The following is a 21308-nucleotide window of genomic DNA, read 5'->3' as shown; positions in this document are numbered from 1 at the left end:
TTGGGAGGGGAAAGACACCCAAAGGCAGCCAGCTGGCTCCACTTAACCACTTGTCTCAAAGGCTGCTGGGAAGGGGGCGGGACATGGAGGGGTCTATATAAACCAGACCTAGCTGGTTCTAGGCAAGCAATGGCCAAGGAGCCTGAAAGAGGAGCAAAAGTGAAACCAGCGTGAGAAAGGCAAGGGAGGAGAGGTAATCACGCTGGGGAGGGGTAGAGTAGTGGGAGTGGGGCAGGAGCTAGGATCTGCCTCCTTAGGAAACTCTGGGCTTGCCTGAGAGGTAAGAGAACTTATGGGGCTAGAGACTTTGGGTGCAGAGGAGGATAAACTGAATGTTGTCACACCTCTTTCAGAAGTGCTCCTGCATTCTCCCTTTCCCAGATCATCCTAGCCCACCAGCTGTTGGATTGGTGGTGCTTGGGGGTTTAGCTAGAGAGCCAGTAATCATCTGCTGGAAGCCCCCAGGCCACAGGAGTTCTCAATTCCCCAAACTCAACCAATGTCTCCTCCCCTTCCCCCAAACCTTTACCTTGAAAAAGAAGATGCATCCCATGCAGCCCAGAATGGTGACGGCAACCACCCCGAGTGAGATCAAGATAATCCTCCAGGATTCCAGCGGTTGCTTTCCTGGATCTTGGGTGCGGGCTGTACCTACAGGGGGAAGGACAATTAGAGAGATGCCATATATACCTGGTCCCCAAAGAGGAACTTGCTAACTCAGGGAGAACAAAGAAATGGTGATGTTGTGAGGAGCATAGTTAATGGTGTGTGTGAAATATGATTAATCTAACATATTTGGGTTTTCTTTAACCTTAATATTAAGTAGACTCTCCAATTTTTAATATCCTCAGTGGTCTAATGTAGTCAGGCAATATCTATAACCTTAACTGTTGTTTTAATGAAGTTTTTGGTTTCAGAATTTCCTTAGTTTGTTTTAAACTATAAACTTAAAGAAATAGCTGCATCAGTGCTCTTACAATAACAAAACCTGGCTCATCTATAGTGCTTTAATCAGTAGATTTCAAAGTACTTTACAAAGGGGGTCTGTATCATATCTCCCTTTTAGAGATGGGGAAACTGAAGCATGGAGGGGCAGTGACTTGCCTTAGATCTCCCAGAAGGCCAAGCCAGAAATAGACACTAGCTCTCCTGACTTCTAATTCAGTGTTTTATTCTGTGGGCAACATTGCCTCTGTATTTGAATTAAGCAATATTTGTCACCTTAATTCTTGTCCTAGCAGTTTTTGTCCAGGAGTTTCCTTTTCTTTAAAGGAAATATTTTTTTAAAAAAACCAAAACACTACTTTTATAATTTCTCCTAATTTAACTGCTTGGTATTGACAGGCCTAACTTGTCTCGTGACTAGTTTTTTTGGTCTTGGAATTTCCTTAGGCTTTTTTAAAATGCTGGCTGAAGTGTGAAACTGAAATGCAGATGGTCGTGTGCTGTGTCCGCGAGGCTGACTGTCTTTCTGATATCCACTCACCAGAGTGTGAGTAAATCCCCTGACGATGGAGAATTGGCAATGGGAACAGGTACGTGTCGGGAGTGGGGACAGCCTAAATTTTCAGAAGTGATGAGTAATCTGGGGTGCCACAAGGGTTTGTTTTTGGAGGCGTGGAGGGGGAAGAGCTCAGTTGGATACCTGAATGGCACCTGATTTTCCAAGCATGCTGAGCACACGTCCACTGAAAAATCAGCCCCTGAAAATGACTAGCGAGAAGATTGAGTTGTGGGGGGGGGGGCACTCGCTATCTGGGCTGATGCATGGAGGATTGAACCAGTGATCTCCAAAGCAGGAGCTGCTGTAGCTTGAGCTGAATGCTCCCTGCCAGATGCCTTTACGAGTCCCACATCCACTGAGGATCCACCACAGATGTATGGGGAAAGCCTTACAGCCTCCAATCTCACCCCGCTTTGGTGACAAAGGAGGGTGGTGGCTCTCTGTACGTGGCTCGGTGGTGTCTGTTTGTGCTGTGCGTACAGTGATGGCATTGTTTTCTGCCTCACAAGGGCTGCTGTTGGTCCATGTGGGCGTGACGGCATTACCGGGGGATGTTGGTGGTGCTGGGGTGCTGTTAGATGCTCCTGGTGTGGTGGTGGTGGTGGTGATGGCTGAAGGCATCTTGCTGGTGTTGATGACCTCCTCTGGTGTCCTGGGGCTGGTGCTGACCTGTATGGTTGCCGGGGGGGCTGTATGGTTGCCGGGTAGTGCTGTGGTGTGGTTGGTCAATGCAGCGGTGCTGGAGGCTGAAGAGAGAGGAACACCCCATTGGGAAGATGTTACGGAACCAAGGTTGTGGAGACAAGAGATGGCTGGGAAAATGGGAGGTTTTTTGCATGGAAGCCTCAGGTTTTGGGAAGGGGGAAATATTTGAAATGTTTTGATCTGAGATAGTGTTGGGATGGTTATGGGAGTTGTAGGTCAGGTGTTTCACACCCCACTTCCTCAATAAGCCAGGCTCCCTGGCTGACCTACATCTCCCATGAGCCACCATGGCCTCCCTTCATGGCTGCAGTGTATCATGGGAGATGAAGTCCCTAGGTAAAGCCCAATCTAAGGAGGAGAATGGAGCTGTGAGGCACCCAAGTGGCACATCCTATGGGGCACAACAGTGGCATTTTAGAAACACAATATTTAGGTGTCTGCCCCAAAATGACAAATTCAGTTTTCAGTTGTTTAGTTTTTTGACCAAAAAATAAAATTAATTTTCCAGAAAATATTTTTACCAAGCGCCCCCCCCAGCCTCCCCACTCTGAACTCATAATTTTATTTAAAAATGAGTTACCATGGGCAATCTTCCATCTGGTGCTAACTGAAGCCCTTCTGAGCGGGTAATTCCTGAAGGAGTAATTTCCACTGGATTCTCAACAACTCACCCTCTCCAAACCTCATGATTTCATTTACAAGTCTCATGATATTGGCTATTCTGAAATGCCCAGCTCCTGGAGTCCTGTGATTATGTAAGGTGCTTGGCTTGACTTTAAAAGAAGTCCCCTTCCAGTGATTTTTTTATTTTCCCCCCCCACCATCACCCCCACTTGAGCACACATACTTGTGCTGGTTCTCACTGAGCTAGTGGGAGTATAAATAGCAATGTAGCTGGGGTAGCGGTACCAGAGGCATGGCTGAGCTGTGCCAAGCATAAACCCACTGTTGCTACCTGCGTAGGGTGACCAGATGTCCCAATTTTATAGGGACAGTCCTGATATTTGGGGCTTTGTCTTATATAGGTGCTTATTACCCCCACACCCCTTGCCTTTATTTTTCACACTTGCTAGATGGCCACCCTATATCCATGCAACCCTGTCTATGCTGCTATTTATACATGTGTATGCACGAATATGTGTGCATAGGTGGGGGAGTTGCACTCCTAGCTCGAAGTGTAGATGTGGCTTAAAAAGAACCTGACCTCTGATTTAAAAGGGTTGGGCTTGACAGGTCTGCAAAACAGAACGAAAGATCTGATGACCAATAATAAAAATTAATGCCCAATAGTTCTATAGGTTAAGAAGCTTTCTGCTGCCCTCTGCTGGTGATCAGGGGGAAGAACAGCCACAGAGCTGCCTCATCTGCATAAGCATTCTACCCAGAGTTCTTGCAGACCCAGTTTGGGAGACACCATAACTGTACATAACCTTGGTGACTACTTAAAGGTGGAGAGCAGGGTGGTTTAGACTTTTGCATGGATGACTGATGCAGCTTTGGGCCTGTTCTTTCCCGCATTGAATAGAAAGTTCCTTATTCTCTGTAGGTTCTGGTGGTTTTTGTATTATTGCAGAATCTGTTTGAGCAAGTTAGGGAGTTGTTCCCTCCTCTGTAAAACAAACAAGATGGATTGGTTTGTATTGGCGCTTTTTTGGACTTTGAAAGGGGGGTTATATCCCTCCCTAATATTGAAAGTTAAGGGGACCTGGAGAGCTTAGTTATCCTACCCAATGGCATGGCTAGCCCAGTGACAGAGTAAGCCTTGTTGGGAAGTCTTGATGAGAGGGGAGGCTGCACAATGGAGGGAAAGAGTCCTGAAGTTACTCTCAGGCAGTAGGCAGGCTCCCAAAGAGTGGGAAAACTCCTGCAGGTCCCAGGAGCGGGATCTTGGCTGGGGAGAGGCCGGGAGAAACAAGGAGAAGCCTCTGAGGTGGAGAGTTCTGATGTGAGAGCAGCATTGGGACCTCCAGGGAGAAAGACCTGAGGGGTGTTGAACTACGGAACAGAGCAGGGGAAACTGCGGAGGGATGGAAGCTGAAGCCTGAGGAAGACAGGTTTGTTTGTACTTTCAGTGGGATTTCTTGGCAGGGAGGCCCTGGCTCTGAAAGATGGGGGGGTGGTGGGACCAAGAGAGGCCACGGAGCCTGGCATGGATACAGCAGGCCTGGGAAGGGGCTGGTGGAATGACGTGCAGATAGACTGAGGAAAGGTGAGGGCCAGGGAGGTAGGTGGGGAAGGTCTGATCAATGCAGCATCCCTTGGCAAGAATCCCAATGGGCGAGCAGGCGGGCCTGGGTTCCCCTGCCAGCCCCTGGGGAAGGTACCCTGAAACCCCCTGATATAAGGGGAGGTAAGGACCCTTGAATGCCCTGAAATGAGGGTGAAAGGGTTGGTGTCGAAGACCTTTTGTGAGAACACTGGACTCTTATTTGTGGGACTCAGTTTACCTCAGAAGGGGCGGGGGGGGGGGGGGGGGGGGGCTATAAGGGAGGCTGGAGGGCTCAGTCGCAAGAATGGACAGAGCACCATAGGGCTGGAATGACTATCCGTTGGGGGGGGGGGGGGTGTTAGAGATGTGAGAGCCTGCTACACCATGCCCAGCCACCAGGGGGAGCACCAAAGGGGTCTGTGCCCTGGAAGACTTTTTTGGTTTCTTTGTCATTTAAACAAAGTTTTGTGTTGCTGAAAAACAAGACAAATTTTTTTGTCTCAAAATATGATACTACCTGATAACCCCCAGGGGAGCCTGGTGTTTTAACAAGGTGAGAAGAAGCAGAGAGCATTGCAGGGGCCAGAGTTACAGTTTTAGAAATCTCATAACTTGGGGGGTCTTTCAGACCTTTGTCATTTAACCTTAGCACTAACTAGACTCCCCAGAAATGTTGGTAAATCTCTGTGCTCTCGTTTAACAGACCAGTATCTATTACCTTAACTCTCCATCCAGTGGTTAGGATGTTAACTTAGATGGGGTGAATCCTCAGTGCAATTCCATGCTCTGCTACAGCCTTCCTCTGTGACCTTGGGCAAGTCACCGAGTCTGTGCCTCAGTTTCCCCATCTTTAAAATTGGGATAATAGCACTGCTCCATCTCACAGGGAAATACATTAAAGATTGTGAGGTACTCCAGTAGTATGCTAATGGGCGCCACTTTAGACACAACCTCATTAAGTTCCTCCATAAGACTTTCCTAGCTGGGGCTGTAACAGCTTCACATCTGAGAGTTGGACATGGGGAGGAAGGGATGATCCAGAGAATGATCTGTCAGGAGAACCTCAGGGTTTCTGATTGTCACCAATGCTAGATGCAAAGAAGAGGGGTTTCCCCTCTTAGTACCTGGCACAGTGGGGCCTGTTCCTGCTGCCGATACGGTAGTGGCACTGTCTCCTGCCCAGGAGGAGTTGGTGTTGGTCAATGTGGACATGGCAGTGTTGCTGGTGACTGCTAGTGGTGACACAGTGACGCTGGAGGCTCCTGGTGCGGTGGTGTTGGTGGTGATGGCTGGAGATGTCTGGGTGGTGATGGTGACTTCATCCAGTGCCCTGGTACTGTTGGTGACTTGTATGGTTGCTGTCGGACCATTAGCTGCTGTCAGTGGTGCTGTGGTGTGGTTGGCTGGGACAGCAGTGCTGGCGGCTAATGAGAGAGAGAGAGACAGAGACAGAGACATCCCGTTGGGAAGGTGTTACTGAGCTAGAGAACCAGGGCTAGGGACACAAGTGGGTTGGGAGAAGTTGAGCTTTTTTAGAGAGATTTCAACTTTTTTTTGCCCCAAAAACCTGAAATATTTAGATTCTGAAATGGCACTGCAATGCCTCATGGGAGTTCAGGTGAACCATGCCCCCATTTTCCTCTATATGTTGGGCTACCTGGGGGACTGCATCTCCCATGATGCACTGCAGCCATGATGGGAGACCTTGGGGGCTCATGGGAGTTGAAGTCAATATGGGGAGCCCAATCCATAGAGGAGAATGGGGGCACAAAGCACCTGATCTACAACTCCCATGAGGCATCCCAGTGCCAATTCAGTATCAAAATATTTCTGGTTTTGCCCACCTGTATCATTGCCATGGGGCCATCAGTGGTGCTGTGGTGTGGCAAACTTTTTGCCATATAATTGAAAGCTGTAATATTTCATGTCTAATGCTGCAGTGCATCATGGGAGTTGTAGTTCAGGTGCTTCATTTCCTCATGTTCTTCTATAGATTGGGCTGGCTGGACTATGTCTCCCATCATGCACCATGGTATCCCATCATAGGAATTTTACAGTCACAGTGCATCATGGGAGAACTAATTTGGATACCTCATGGCCCCATTCTCCTCTATGGATGGGGCTCCCTGGCTGAACTACAATTCCCATGAGACCCTGCGTCAGCATTTCAGAATTGCAATATTTTTAGTTCAGCTTTTGGGTGTTCTGTTTGTTCAATGAAAAATCAAAGCCAAATCTTTTTCATAATTGTGGGGACTTTCAGACCTTTGTCATTTAACCTTAGCTGTAACTAGACTCTCAAAGTGTTGGCAAACCTCCATGCTCTCGTTTAACAGGCCAGTATCTATTACCTTAACTCTCCATCCAGTGGTGAGGATGCTCACTTAGACTGGGTGAAGCCTCAGTGCAATTCCATGCTCTGCCACAGCCTTCCTCTGTGACCTTGGGCAAGTCACCGAGTCTGTGCCTCAGTTTCCCCATCTGTATAACTGGGATAATACCGTTGCTCCACCTCACAGGAAAATATGTTAAAGATTGTGAGGCACCCTGATTGTTTGCTAATGAGCTAATTGTTTGCTATAGAGAAACTTAATGAGATTTTTGGAAAGGTGTTTCTTATACCTGGCACAGTGGGGCCTGTTCCTGCTGCCGATACGGTGGTGGCACTGTCTCCTGCCCAGGAGGGGTTGGTGTTGGTCGGTGTGGACGTGGCAGTGTTGCTGGTGACTGCTGGTGGTGACACAGTGATGTTAGAGGCTGCTGGTGCAGTGGTGTTGATGGTGATGGCTGGAGGCGTCGGGGTGGTGGGGGTGACGTCATCCAGTGCCATTGTGCTGTTGGTGACTTGTATGGTTGCCGTGGGGCCATCAGCTGCTGTCGGTGGTGCTGTGGTTTGGTTGGCTGACACAGCAATGCCGGTGACTAACGGGAGAGACAGAGACATCCCGTTGGGAAGGTGTTACTGAGCCAGAGAACCAGGGCTAGGGACACTCAAGCAGGTTGGGGAAAATGGAGCTTTTGGGGGAACTTTTTGGACAAAAAGCTTGAAATATTTAGATTCTGCAATGGCACTGCAATGCCTCATGGGAGTTGTAGTTCAGGTGATTCATGGCCCCATTTTCCACTATATGCTGGGCTCCCTGGGGGACTGCAACTCCCATGAGCCCCCAAAGGTTTTGGGCATTCTGGGTTGTTGTGGGGTGTTTTTTTCCCAATGAAAAATCAAACCCAAATCTCTTTCACCAAGGTAAAACAAATTTTCCCCTTTCCTATGGTAATTTATCACTTTGCTTTTGTTTTTTTGACTTTCACGACTGCCTGCCCATTGGAAAATTGCTGTTTTTGTTTTTTTAAATGGGAACAAAACTAAAAATTCAGTTGGAACAGAAGCAAAACCATTCCCTCTTTCATCTCACTTTGAATTTTCCCATCAAAACATTGTTGGGGGGTGGGGGGAGGGAAATCCCAGATGACGCTTTCTCCCTCAAATTCCATGTCTTTTGATGAAATCCCTCTTTGATGGGGGAAATATTTGGTTCATAATTCTAATCTCCAATCACTGGACAAGTCATGGGTTTGTTTCCTGTCACCAGTGGCGTAGCTACAAGTGGGCTTGGGTGGGCCATGGCCCACCCACTTTGGAAGCAGGCCCGCCCCATCAGATTTTAAGCAATTCATCCCGCGTTTTTATCAGCCTCTGTTTCGCTTGGGCCCACCCGTGTCAATCACAGGGCCTGCCAAAAAAATAAGCAACGGGCAGAGGCGTAGCTGATTTCCTTGAGTTGCTTATTTCCCGGCTCGTGAGAAGGAAGCAGTTAGGAATTCACTGAATGTCACTGAGATGAAGACCACAACGTGTCACTCGCTTCCTGGTGCTCGCTCAGAGTTTGCCCCCATGCACAGAGCTTCCAGAATCAGCCCCAGCAAGGTGAGGTTCTTAGTGGAGGGGAAGATCAAAACTTCCTGCCTCTCCCTTCCCACCCAGGAGTGAGTCAGAGAAAGGAGCGTCAGTGTGCATCACCGTTTCACCCAGCCCCTGGTCAGTACACCACCATCCCCTGCAGCCTGTTTCTCCCTTGGCGGGACTTTTCTCCCCCGCCTCCCTGGGACATGTCTGATCCAACTGGGAAACGTACCCACCTTCTGTCAATCTCAGCCCATTGCTTCGGGCACATTCACATTCTAGCCAGGACTCCTGGGTTCTCTTCTCTGGGCACGGAGTGGGAGCCAGTGGTTCTAGGAGGGGAAGGGGCCTGGAGTCCAGGAGTCCTGGACTCTGTTCCTAGCTCTGGGAAGGGAGTGTGGTCTAATGGGTTAGAGCAGGGGGGAGGGAAAGGGGGAGGGGCTTGCAGTCAGGACTCCTGGGTTCCAGAGTCTGCTTTCCCACTGCCTCTCCAGGTGACCTTGTTCAAATCCCACCCCTCTCTGTGCCTTAGGGTCCCTGCCTTCAGAGCACACCTGAGAACAGGATGCAATTCATTTGCCACCTTGCCCGTACTCCCACATCCCCCGCCCTTGCAGCCTGGGGGCTGAATGACCTACCTGCTAAGTGCAGCGACAAAACAAAGAAGCAGAGTAGCATTGCTCTGGGTGGCCGCATCCTTCGGGAAGCTCTGTGCTCCGGGTTCTGTCGCCAGCAGACTGGGAGCACCGTTGTATTTATAATGGCATTGGACCGATGACATCTCCCTGAGATGGCCCTGCCTACATTCCCTCTGCCCCCCTCCACCCCAGGTATCTTCTCTAAGGTGTGTCTTCTCTTATTCCCTGAATCACACAAAAGAGAAGGAAACTACCAAAATAATATAGCATCCGACTGTGTCATCCCCACGCTGGCTGTTTCCACCCAAGAAGCTGGATTAACCCTAGTGACAGGTGCTGGCGAGGATCCCAAAATGGGTCTATTCAGCGATCGCGTCAGCCGGAACTGAAATGCAGCCATCTCTGGGGTGGGGCAGCTGGGGAACAGCCGCATAGCACAGCTGGACCGGGATTTTACTCGGCGCTGAAATGCCGCTGCTAACTGGCAGTGCTGTAGTGTCTTTTATCCGATCTCTTGTGCAGCCACAAGGGGAAGATAGGGTGCAATGGGACTGGAAGGGCAGCGGGGGCTGCAGATGGGGCGTCGGGGTATTGACAGCTGTGGGAGGGGAGCCCCAGGCTGGGATAGCAGGGGGCTGTGGGTTGGGATTGAGAGGCACCGGCAGCACGATCATTAGTAGTCTGTTCCCATGCACCGGTTTGGAGTATAAGGAACCAGGTTGGCTTTGGCTCAAAGCCAGCAGGAAGAATCAATCGGCGAGCGGGGCAGGTTGTGGAGGTGACACAGGCCTGCTGTCTTGTCTTTCCAGCTGGTCTGGCTTAAGGGGTGGCAAGGAGGGGCTGTGTCTGCAGCACTATACACACCCGGTGATCCAGCCCCTGACCTGCCTCTGCACGATTTGTCTAGGTTGCTTATTTCCCCTGGGATCATCAGCCAGTCCCACCCAGTGCAGGCGCTCCCCGATCTGGGCAGAAGCCAGATGTGTCAGTTTCTCCACCTGACATGAGCCCATCTAGCCTGGTATCCTGCCTGCTCCCTCCTGCCCCAGATCAGCTCAATAGGCCCATCCATTTCTTTCTTTGCCTGGGGTCCGCAGTGCCAGAGAGAGCAGGTGAGCTGGGCTCCAGCATTAAACTCTTGTGATTTGTGCATTTCTGTGCCCCCCCTCCCACCGAAGCCCTAGCTCCTGGAGTCACGGGAGTAGGGGTGGAGCTCTACTTTCTGCTTTTATTTATTTATTTATTTTTTGGAACAAGGTAAACCTCTAACCCTGCCCCTTGTGCAGTAAAGGTGGCAGACACGACTCAGAGGTCACAGAAAAAACCCTCCCAAATATATTAGCTCAAATTAAAAATTGTGGATTTTTTGGGAGGGAGCCTAACCAACTGTGATAAAAGTGGGGATCCCTCCTTCGTGGGGAGGCAGATAGCCTTCTTTCTCCTGCCCCCAGCAGGACTGGGACCCAGAAACAGGCCATCACGGTAGTTTTAGCTTTCCCCAGAGATACAGGCCCAGCCATCCTGGCTTCTGACTTCCATGACTAGCACAAACACCAGGCTGGGTGGGATATCAGGCAAGATGGGCCTATTGGGGTGAACCTGAAGTGGGGTGGGGATACCAGCCTAGGTGGGGCCCATTGCACTGAACCACGGTGAGCCTGGAGTGGGGGTAGGGGATACAAGTGTTGATGGGGCCCACTGGTGTGGTCCAGTAATAGTGAGATGGACTAGGAAAAGATGATGATAGGATGGAATGGAATGGCATGGATGAAATATATATATTTATTTAAAATAACAATTGACAGATAAATACATGATAAACGTATATATTAGACTAACAATCCATAGATAAATAAAGGCAGGGTTAAGTAACCCCACTCTGTGCAAATGTGCAAACGTGAAACAAGAATAAAATGTACAGTCTTAGCTACACAATTTACAACTCGCGGGCCTGGTCTATGTATATATTTTCACCAGGGGCGAAACTTCAAGTATATTGATTCAAGCCTTTCTGATTCTGAGAGGTGGAGAAGGGCAGAGCATCCGTGCTTCATCACGATCAGGGCCCCATTTATGCCAGGCTCTGGACAGACACAGCGGGAGGGACGGTCACTGCCTTGAAGAGCTCACAGTCCACGTCAGCCAACTACAGCCGTGCTGAGGAAATATTTGTTAAATGGGGGCCGTGCAGCCAGCAGGAGGAAGAATCGAACCCAGGTGTCCTGGCTCCTAGCTTCCCCTGCTCTGATCTGCTAGAACCCATTTTGCTCCCAGGACTGGGGCTAGAAGCCAGGAGTCCTGTGCTCTAACCACTGGATGACCCCACCACCATCTGGTCTGGTCAATATCCAGCCACTTCCTTTTTATTTTCCCTGGTCCTTTCTTCTGAGGTCCAACACAGCGATGCAGCAGAACGTAGGACACCAGAGTTCTCAGTGCAGATTCCACCAGTCTGTGTTTCCCACCCCCAGAAGGGGAACAACGCCCCATCCCACCGCTGCCCCCAAGGGGGCAATGTATGTTCAGCAGTAGCTAAGGGCTAATCCTGGCTCTCTTGTCTCAATACCAACTACAGGAGTTTTGGATTAGCCGGGAAGTGCCAGACTGGAGCAGCCCATTATGGGTGACTGTAGGCAGAGGTCCTGGATGGTCCATTCGTCCCCTAGCTGTGATCGTGTCAGCTCCGGTTCTGGAGGAATTGCTGAGCCTTTTGGACAGGGTAGGAGGCAGCAGAACCCAGCCTTGACTTCAGGCAAAAAGCCAGCTGCAGGAGACAGAGAAAGAGGGTGAATGGCAGGGGAAAAAGACACTGTGTGGGTGTGCCCGCTCTAACCACTAGACACAACTCCCTTCCCAGAGCTGTTGATGGAACCCAGGAGTCCTGACTCCCAGCCCCCTGCTCTAACCACTAGATACCACTCCCCTCCCAGCACTGGGGATAGAACCCAGGAGTCCTGACTCCACCCTACCCTCCACACGTTTCCCAGAGCTGGGCGTAAAACCCAGGAGTCCTGTAGCGTGTATGCAGACGGCTGTCACACCCACACACAGAGGGGTATTTCTTCTGCCATGAGCCCCAAAGTGGGTGCTGTGTTGCCCTCTAGCTGCCGCCCTGCATAGAGGATAACAACCTACTACTGCAGCCTCACTTCTTTTAGCTCAAGGAGGAGAGATCTGGGCTGCGGCCTGCCACGCATCTACACCCACTCAACTGCTTGGGGATCCCACGGCCCAGCCCCCTTGCCGGGATCCTTACCACAGAGCAGAAAGACAGCAGGCTCAGCGCGGCCAGGCAGATAAGGATAATGGCCCAGTAGGGGAAGGCGCTCATATCCGGAGAGGCTGCAGGGGATGAGATCAGGGAGGGATGGATGGTCAGGGCAGGGTGAAAGGCCATCTTTACAGTCAGGGGATGTTGAGGGAGCACAGCGGTGGGTTCCCCAGTTTGTTTTATACATGATCTCAAGAGCCATGCAGGATTAGAGTGGATTAGCCTCCCAAATTCATTTCCTCCTCAGATTGCAATCATCAGATGGGGTGATTCATTTTGGCTCTCCAAGCATCAGGCTGGCTACATCAGTTAGACGAGCCCCTGTCTGAATGCAGATTCTGGGAGTGATTCTACTCTATAAACCAGTCTGGGGCTCAAGAAATTCAGTTCCTGGCCCTGTCCGCCATCTCGCTCTGCATGACATTGGGCAAGTCGCCTTCTGTCTCTGGGCCTCAGTTTTCCCATCGGCAAGATAGGGATAATAATTAGCACTGCTTGACATTTTTATGTGGGCAGGGAAATGGCTGGGGGCTTTTTTTTTTTTCCAATAAAAAATTTGTGACAAGTGTCTTTAAAAAAAAAAAAAAAAGCCTATACATTCTACTTATTGCCACAAGATGAAATTTGTTTTAACCTCCCCGCCAAAAAAATCATGCAGAGTCTACTGTAATATAAATAACAGTAGGAATCTAATTTAGACAGCTTTTCTCATCAGTAGGTCTCAAAGAGCTCCATAATGCAGGTCAGTCTCATTATCCCTGTTTTACAGGGGGGGAAACTGAGGCAGAGAGGTGTTGTGACTTGCCCAGCAGGCCTTTGGTAGAGCCAGAACTGGAGCCCAGGGCACCTGAATCCCAGTCCTGATCCATTGGACCAAACCCTTTCCCTCTTTAGTACAGGTGGTCAGAAAATGGGTTTCTTTTCCCATGGAGAATCTTGGTGAAAAGGAAACAAGACCAAAAACAAATCATTGTTGTTAAAAATATCCCTGAAAACACAGTGCTAACTGAAAATCCAAACATTAAAAATGGTTTGACCAAAACCAGCCAACACCCCTAAGATTTTAAGCCCACTCTGTAAAAAAGTTGACTAATAATTACACATTTTTAAATCAGTCCAAAACTGAAAATAATTCAGCCAAAAATTTCAGCTCTAAACTGCCCGCAGATAAAAAAAAAAAATTAAGCAACGCCCCCTCCCCCCCCCCCCCTGAAATGTAAGCTAATCCCTGAAACACTGTTGCTTTTCAGCTGAAAAGCTTTGATTTGCAGTTTTCTGATGAAATCTGCAACATTTTCAAGGCAAGTGAAAACTTTCACTGGGTCAAAATCCCAATTGCCTATCCACCCCAAAGGCTCAAAAGAAGTCCTTTGACCAGTCCAGTCATTTAGCAAGGAAATCATCTCACCGGTGGTCTGTGAGGTGATGGGAAAAGACCCAAGCGATGAAGCTGTGGTGGCAGTGCCTGGGGGTGTTGTGGATCCAGATAGACTGGGAGAGCTGGCCGGTCCAGACCCGGCGTGGCCAGAAGAAGTCGTATCTCCTCTAGTTGTGATGGAACCTGGTGGGTAAAAATGACCACAGGGTTATAACAAGCCTTGATCGTGGAAGTGAATGAAACTTACATGACGGCTGCTCTGTCCCTCCAAGGCACAGCATGCTGGGAAGTTTCCCTGAGTAAGAAACTCACCAAGGTTTGTCAAGGGAGGGCCATCTCATGGGCAAGGAGTGCGCTGGGCACCTTTGGTGCCCATCCATCAATGACCTTGTTGGTACATCCAACCCCTCCCACCGCAACCCATGAGCATCCAACCTGGCAGGAGCTACTGGGAGAAGCCTGGCAATGCTGATCTACGAGCCACTTTGGTAGGTGGTTTGCAGAGCTGGTATTGCTCTGTTTGGACAGTGCTGACTCACTATATAGCATTACAATGGACACGTTGGGTGAGCCTGAGGGCTAGAGGATTCTGGGAGCAGGGCCTCGTCGCACTAGACTATGGAAAAACCACTGAAAAGGCCCAACGTGGCCTCGGCCTCAACGTGTGTCACAAACGTTTGTCCAGATCCCGTGTGAGCAGCTCTGCTGATGTGGGAGACCAGTGGTCCCAGGCAGCCAGCGGCCAGTTCGCCTGGTGTGTACATATGGAGGCGTGCGATGGCGAATCTGGGGCGAGCTGACCTGGGTCAACTGACCCTATGGAATGACGTGACATCAGGTGCCTGGAGGGGCGTAGTCCACGTGAAGTGAATATCAGCCAATCCCTGCAGCCCCCTCCCAAATTACGCTGGGATATGCCACATAATTCACTGGCAAAGCATATTTTGGGGACACATGACTTCTTTGGGAAGAGGGTATCAGTACGGGGTATCTAGCTTTTCTATCTATATCTCATATATCCAAGAGGGCGGGTGATACTGTCAGACAGAAGAAGGATTAAGGCCTCGGGGTAACCTAGACCCTGCTCCAAGGGATCATAGATCAGAGGGCCTCGGGGTAGGCAAAACCCCACTACGAGGGAGTCAGAAAATAGACCAAGGACTTGAGGGAACCTGAAGGAGGAAGAGACGGTCGTCACCTAGGAGTGGTAGCTATCCCGCTTTGCTTACCAATCAGGATCCTGTGTGGGGCCAGCATAGTTACTGAGGGTTTATGCTTGGGAAACTGAGGCTTACTAAGGAGAGACATTGTATAGTCCTCTCTGTTTGTCTGTGACATCTGCTGTTCAATAAACGATAGCTCTGAACTGAAAATGCTGACCTTTTGGTCTTCACGGGCATGGTCACTGGGTGCCCAGCTGTGGGCACATACATTGATCTGAGTTGGTCTCTGGCTGAACAGCCGCATTGGATGTGCAGCACCTGGCAGACCCGCCGGGGCCCTGCGCTCAGCCGGATGCCTTTCGGTGCCTCCTGCTCACACCGAATGCTGAGCACACTTACCCGGGGCTGGAGCAGATGAGGCCGTCGTGCCAGAAGCGCTGGAGCTGGTGAGCAGAGGGATGGAGGTGGCGGCAGTACCAGACGAAGTAAGATCAGAAGTATTCTTGGATGTCGTGACGGTAGATTGTGGAGAGATTGTAGCCGTGTTGGTAGCTCCAGCAGCAGAGCTGGGGGTCAAGGTGGCGGCAGAGATGGGGGTCATGATGGGAACAGAGCTCGGGGTCATGGAGGTGGCTGAGCTGGGGGTCACGGTGAGAGGGGAGCTGGAGCTGGAGCTCGCGGTGGGAGAAGAGATGACGGTCGAGGTGTGAGGGGAGCTGGGGACCGCGTTGGGAGTGGATCTGGAGGTGGGGGTGGGAGAAGGGCTGGGGTTCATGGAGGGAGCGGAACTGGGGGTTGCGGTGAGAGAGGAGCTGGAGCTCACGGTGGGAGAAGAGGTTGGGGCGGTGAGAGAGGAGCTGGAGCTCACGGTGGGAGAGGAGAGGAGTTGGTGATCGCCTCGTGGTGGGGGAGCTCACGGTGGAAGAAGAGGTGATGATTGTGGTGGGGGAGGAGCTGGAGCTCATGGTGGAAGCGGAGCTGATGATCGTGGTTGGAGAATTGCTGGAGCTCGTGGTGGGAGAAGAGCTAGGGTTCGTGGTGGGATGGAAGCTGGAGCTCACAGTGGAAGCGGAGCTGGTGGTCACTGTGGGAGAAGGGCTGGAGTTCGTGGTGGGGGAAGAGGTGGGGTTTGCGGTGGGAGAGGAGCTGGTGATCGTGGTGGGAGAAGAGGTGGGGCCCATGATGGGAGAAGAAGTTGGGGCCGTGGTGGGGGAAGAGATTGGGGCCGTTGTCGGAGAGGAGGTGGGTGCCATGGTGGGAATGGAGCTGCTGATCGTGGTTGGAGAGAAGCTGCTGATCATGGTGGGAGAATTTCTGGAGCTCGCGGTGGGAGAAGAGGTTGGGGCCGTGGTGGGAGAAGAGGTTGGGGCCGTGGTGGGGTAGGAGGTTGGGGCCGTTGTCGGAGAGGAGGTGGGGTCCATGGTGGGAGAAAGGCTGGAGCTCGTGGTGGGAGAAGAGGTTGGGGCCATGGTGGGAGAAGAGGTTGGGGCCATGGTGGGAGAAGAGGCTGGGGCCGTGGTGGGAGAAGAGGTTGGGGCCGTGGTGGGAGAAGAGGTTGGGGCGGTGGTGGGAGAAGAGGTTGGGGCCGTGGTGGGGGAGTAGGTTGGGGCCATGGTCGCAGAGGAGGTGGGGGCCGTGGTGGGATGGGAGCTGGAGCTCATGGTTGAAGCGGAGCTGGTGATCGTGGTTGGAGAATTGCTGGAGCTCGTGGTGGGGGAAGAGCTGGGGTTCGTGGTGGGATGGAAGCTGGAGTTCACGTTGGAAGCGGAGTTGGTGGTCACTGTGGGAGAAGGGCTGGAGTTCGTGGTGGGGGAAGAGGTGGGGTTCGTGGTGGGAGAGGAGGTTGGGGCCGTTTTCGGAGAGTACGTGGGTGCCATGGTGGGATGGGAGCTGGAGCTCACAGTGGAAGCAGAGTTGGTGGTCAGTGTGGGAGAAGGGCTGGAGTTCGTGGTGGAAGCGGAGCTGGTGATCATGGTGGGAGAATTGCTGGAGCTCTCAGTGGGAGAGGAGCTGGTGGTCACTGTGGGAGAAGGGCTGGAGCTCGTGGTGGGAGAAGAGGTTGGGGCCATGGTGGGAGAAGAGGTTGGGGCCGTGGTGGGGGAGTAGGTTGGGGCCATGGTCGCAGAGGAGGTGGGGTCCGTGGTGGGAGAAGAGGTTGGGCCCATGATGGGAGAAGAGATTGGGGCCATGGTGGGAGAAGAAGTTGGGGCCGTGGTGGGGGAGGAGGTTGGGGCCGTGGTCACAGAGGAGGTGGGGGCCGTGGTGGGACGGGAGCTGGAGCTCACGGTGGAAGTGGAGCTGGTGGTCACTGTGGGAGAAGGGCTGGAGTTCGTGGTGGGGGAAGAGGTTGGGGCCGTGGTGGGATGGAAGCTGGAGCTCACGTTGGAAGCGGAGTTGGTGGTCAGTGTGGGAGAAGGGCTGGAGTTCGTGGTGGAAGCGGAGCTGGTGATCATGGTGGGAGAATTGCTGGAGCTCTCAGTGGGAGAGGAGCTGGTGGTCACTGTGGGAGAAGGGCTGGAGCTCGTGGTGGGAGAAGAGGTTGGGGCCGTGGTGGGAGAAAAGGTTGGGGCCGTGGTGGGGGAGGAGGTTGGGGCCATGGTGGGAGAAGAGGTTGGGGCCGTGGTGGGGTAGGAGGTTGGGGCCGTGGTGGGGGAGTAGATTGGGGCCGTGGTCGCAGAGGAGGTGGGGGCCGTGGTGGGATGGGAGCTGGAGCTCACGGTGGAAGTGGAGCTGGTGGTCACTGTGGGAGAAGGGCTGGAGCTTGTGGTGGGAGAAGAGGTTGGGGCCATGGTGGGGGAGGAGGTTGGGGCCGTTGTCGGAGAGGAGGTGGGGTCCGTGGGGGGAGAAAGGCTGGATCTCGTGGTGGGAGAAGAGGTGGGTGCCGGGGTGGGATGGGAGCTGGTGATCGTGGTTGGAGAATTGCTGGAGTTCGTGGTGGAAGCGGAGCTGGTGATCATGGTGGGAGAATTGCTGGAGCTCTCAGTGGGAGAGGAGCTGGTGGTTACTGTGGGAGAAGGGCTGGAGCTCGTGGTGGGAGAAGAGGTTGGGGCCGTGGTGGGAGAAGAGGTTGGGGCCGTGGTGTGAGAAGAGATTGGGGCCATGGTGGGAGAAGAGGTTGGGGCCATTGTCGGAGAGGAGGTGGGGTCCGTGGTGGGAGAAAAGCTGGAGCTCACAGTGGAAGCGGAGCTGGTGGTCACTGTGGGAGAAGGGCTGGAGTTCGTGGTGGGGGAGAAGAGGTGGGGCCCATGATGGGAGAAGAAGTTGGGGCCGTGGTGGGGGAAGACATTGGGGCCGTTGTCGGAGAGGAGGTGGGTGCCATGGTGGGAATGGAGCTGCTGATCGTGGTTGGAGAGAAGCTGCTGATCATGGTGGGAGGATTGCTGGAGCTCGCGGTGGGAGACGAGGTTGGGGCCGTGGTGGGAGAAGAGGTTGGGGCCGTGGTGTAAGCGGAGCTGGTGGTCACGGTGGGAGAAAGGCTGGAGCTCATGGTGGGAGAGGAGCTGGGGCCCATGGTGGGAGAAGAGATTGGGGCCGTGGTGGGGTAGGAGGTTGGGGCTGTGGTGGGGGAGTAGATTGGGGCCGTGGTCACAGAGGAGGTGGGGGCCATGGTGGGATGGGACCTGGAGCTCACGGTGGAAGTGGAGCTGGTGGTCACTGTGGGAGAAGGGCTGGAGCTTGTGGTGGGAGAAGAGGTTGGGGCCATGGTGGGAGAAGAGGTTGGGGCCATGGTGGGGAAGGAGGTTGGGTCCGTTGTCGGAGAGGAGGTGGGGTCTGTGGTGGGAGAAAGGCTGGAGCTCGTGGTGGGAGAAGAGGTGGGTGCCGTGGTGGGATGGGAGCTGGTGATCGTGGTTGGAGAATTGCTGGAGCTCGTGGTGGGAGAAGAGCTGGGTTCCGTGGTGGGATGGGAGCTGGAGCTCACGTTGGAAGCGGAGTTGGTGGTCAGTGTGGGAGAAGGGCTGGAGTTCGTGGTGGAAGCGGAGCTGGTGATCATGGTGGGAGAATTGCTGGAGCTCTCAGTGGGAGAGGAGCTGGTGGTCACTGTGGGAGAAGGGCTGGAGCTCGTGGTGGGAGAAGAGGTTGGGGCCGTGGTGGGAGAAGAGGTTGGGGCCATGGTGGGAGAAGAGGTTGGGGCCGTGGTGGGGGAGGAGGTTGGGGCCGTGGTGGGGGAGGAGATTGGGGCCGTGGTGGGGGAGTAGGTTGGGGCCATAGTCGCAGAAGAGGTGGGGTCCGTGGTGGGAGAAGAGGTTGGGCCCATGATGGGAGAAGAGATTGGGGCCATGGTGGGAGAAGAAGTTGGGGCCGTGGTGGGGGAGGAGGTTGGGGCCGTGGTCACAGAGGAGGTGGGGGCCGTGGTCACAGAGGAGGTAGGGGCCGTGGTGGGATGGGAGCTGGAGCTCACGGTGGAAGCAGAGTTGGTGGTCAGTGTGGGAGAAGGGCTGGAGTTCGTGGTGGAAGCGGAGCTGGTGATCATGGTGGGAGAATTGCTGGAGCTCTGAGTGGGAGAGGAGCTGGTGGTCACTGTGGGAGAAGGGCTGGAGCTTGTGGTGGGAGAAGAGGTTGGGGTCGTGGTGGGAGAAGAGGTTGGGGCCGTGGTGGGAGAAGAGGTTGGGGCCATGGTGGGGGAGGAGGTTGGGGCCGTTGTCGGAGAGGAGGTGGGGTCCGTGGTGGGAGAAAGGCTGGAGCTCGTGGTGGGAGAAGAGGTGGGTGCCGTGGTGGGATGGGAGCTAGTGATCGTGGTTGGAGAATTGCTGGAGCTCGTGGTGGGAGAAGCAGTTGGGGCCGTGGTGGGGGAGGAGATTGTGTCCGTTGTGGGAGAGGAGTTGGTGATCGTGGTGGGAGAAGAGGTGGGTGCCGTGGTGGGAGAAGAGGTGGGTGCCGTGGTGGGAGAAAGGCTGGAGCCCGTGGTGGGTGAAGAGGTGGGTGCCGTGGTGGGAATGGAGCTGGTGATTGTGGTTGGAGAGGAGCTGCTGATCGTGGTGGGAGAATTGCTGGAGCTCTCAGTGGGAGAGGAGCTGGAGCTCGTGGTGGGAGAAGAGGTGGGGTTCTTGGTGGGATGGGAGCTGGAGCTCACGGTGGAAGCGGAGTTGGTGGTCAGTGTGGGAGAAGGGCTGGATTTCGTGGTGGAAGCGGTGCTGGTGATCATGGTGGGAGAATTGCTGGAGCTCTCAGTGGGAGAGGAGCTGGTGGTCACTGTGGGAGAAGGGCTGGAGCTCGTGGTGGGATAAGAGGTGGGGGCCGGGGTGGGAGAAGAGGAGGGTGCCGTGGTGGGGGAGGCGGTTGGGGCCGGGGTGGGAGAGGAGCTGGAGCTCATGGTGGAAGCGGAGCTGGTGATCGTGGTTGGAGAATTGCTGGAGCTCGTGGTGGGAGAAGAGCTGGGGTCCGTGGTGGGATGGGAGCTGGAGCTCACGTTGGAAGCGGAGTTGGTGGTCAGTGTGGGAGAAGGGCTGGAGTTCGTGGTGGAAGCGGTGCTGGTGATCATGGTGGGAGAAGGGCTGGAGCTCGTGGTGGGAGAAGAGGTTGGGGCCGTGGTGGGAGAAGAGGTTGGGGCCATGGTGGGAGAAGAGGTTGGGGCCGTGGTGGGGGAGGAGGTTGGGGCCATGGTGGGAGAAGAGGTTGGGGCCGTGGTGGGAGAGGAGGTTGGGGCTGTGGTGGGGGAGGAGATTGGGACCGTGGTCACAGAGGAGGTGGGGGCCGTGGTGGGATGGGAGCTGGAGCTCACGGTGAAAGCGGAGCTGGTGGTCACGGTGGGAGAAGGGCTGGAGCTCATGTTGGGAGAAGAGGTTGGGGCCGTGGTGGGAGAGGAGCTGGAACTCATGGTGGAAGCGGAGCTGGTGATCGTGGCTGGAAAAGAGCTGCTGAGCGTGGTGGGAGAATTGCTGGAGCTCGTGGTGGGAGAAGCGGTTGGGGCCGTGGTGGGGGAGGAGATTGTGTCCGTTGTGGGAGAGGAGTTGGTGATCGTGGTGGGAGAAGAGGTGGGTGCCGTGGTGGGAGAAGAGGTGGGTGCCGTGGTGGGAGAAAGGCTGGAGCCCGTGGTGGGTGAAGAGGTGGGTGCCGTGGTGGGAATGGAGCTGGTGATTGTGGTTGGAGAGGAGCTGCTGATCGTGGTGGGAGAATTGCTGGAGCTCTCAGTGGGAGAGGAGCTGGAGCTCGTGGTGGGAGAAGAGGTGGGTGCCGTAGTGGGAGAAGAGGTTGGGTCCGTGGTGGGAGGGGAGCTGATGATCATGGTGGGAGAATGGCTGGAGCTCGCGGTGGGAGTCGAGCTGGGGCCCATGGTGGGAGAAGAGGTTGGGGCCATGGTGGGAGAGGAGCTGGGAGTCACGTTTGGAGAAGAGGTGGGGTTCGCGGTGGGAGAGGAGCTGGTGGTCACTGGGGGAGAAGGGATGGAGCTCGTGGTAGGGGAAGAGGTGGGGGCCGTGGTGGGGGAGGAGATTGGGGCCGTGGTGGGGGTGGAGGTGGTGATTGTGTTGGGAGAGAAGCTGGGGGCTGTGGTGGGATGGGAGCTGGAGCTCACGGTGGAAGTGGAGCTGATGGTCACT

The 21308-nt window shown here is 53.7% G+C and overlaps 1 protein-coding gene across 1 annotated transcript; it reads right to left on the bottom strand.

Annotated features, from left to right (window-relative positions):
• Positions 1-118: 118 nt before the first annotated feature.
• On the bottom strand, positions 119-20995 carry LOC137141293 (mucin-2-like). The gene is made up of 8 exons (XM_067530129.1): positions 19172-20995; positions 15562-18782; positions 15172-15512; positions 7041-7340; positions 5543-5842; positions 2011-2250; positions 530-651; positions 119-142 (listed from the first exon to the last, which is right to left on the bottom strand). Exons 1-8 carry the CDS (start codon positions 20993-20995, stop codon positions 119-121), a joined length of 6372 nt encoding a protein of 2123 aa, XP_067386230.1.
• Between the last annotated feature and the right edge of the window lie 313 nt (positions 20996-21308).

Source organism: Emydura macquarii, unplaced genomic scaffold, assembly GCF_026122565.2.
Source record: "Emydura macquarii macquarii isolate MOO-44397 ecotype Brisbane River unplaced genomic scaffold, CSIRO-AGI_Emac_v2 contig_3035, whole genome shotgun sequence".
Taxonomy (NCBI): Eukaryota; Metazoa; Chordata; order Testudines; family Chelidae; genus Emydura; species Emydura macquarii.
The sequence above is the reverse complement of the archived record's forward strand: the minus strand, read 5'-3'. Positions and strand labels throughout refer to the sequence as shown.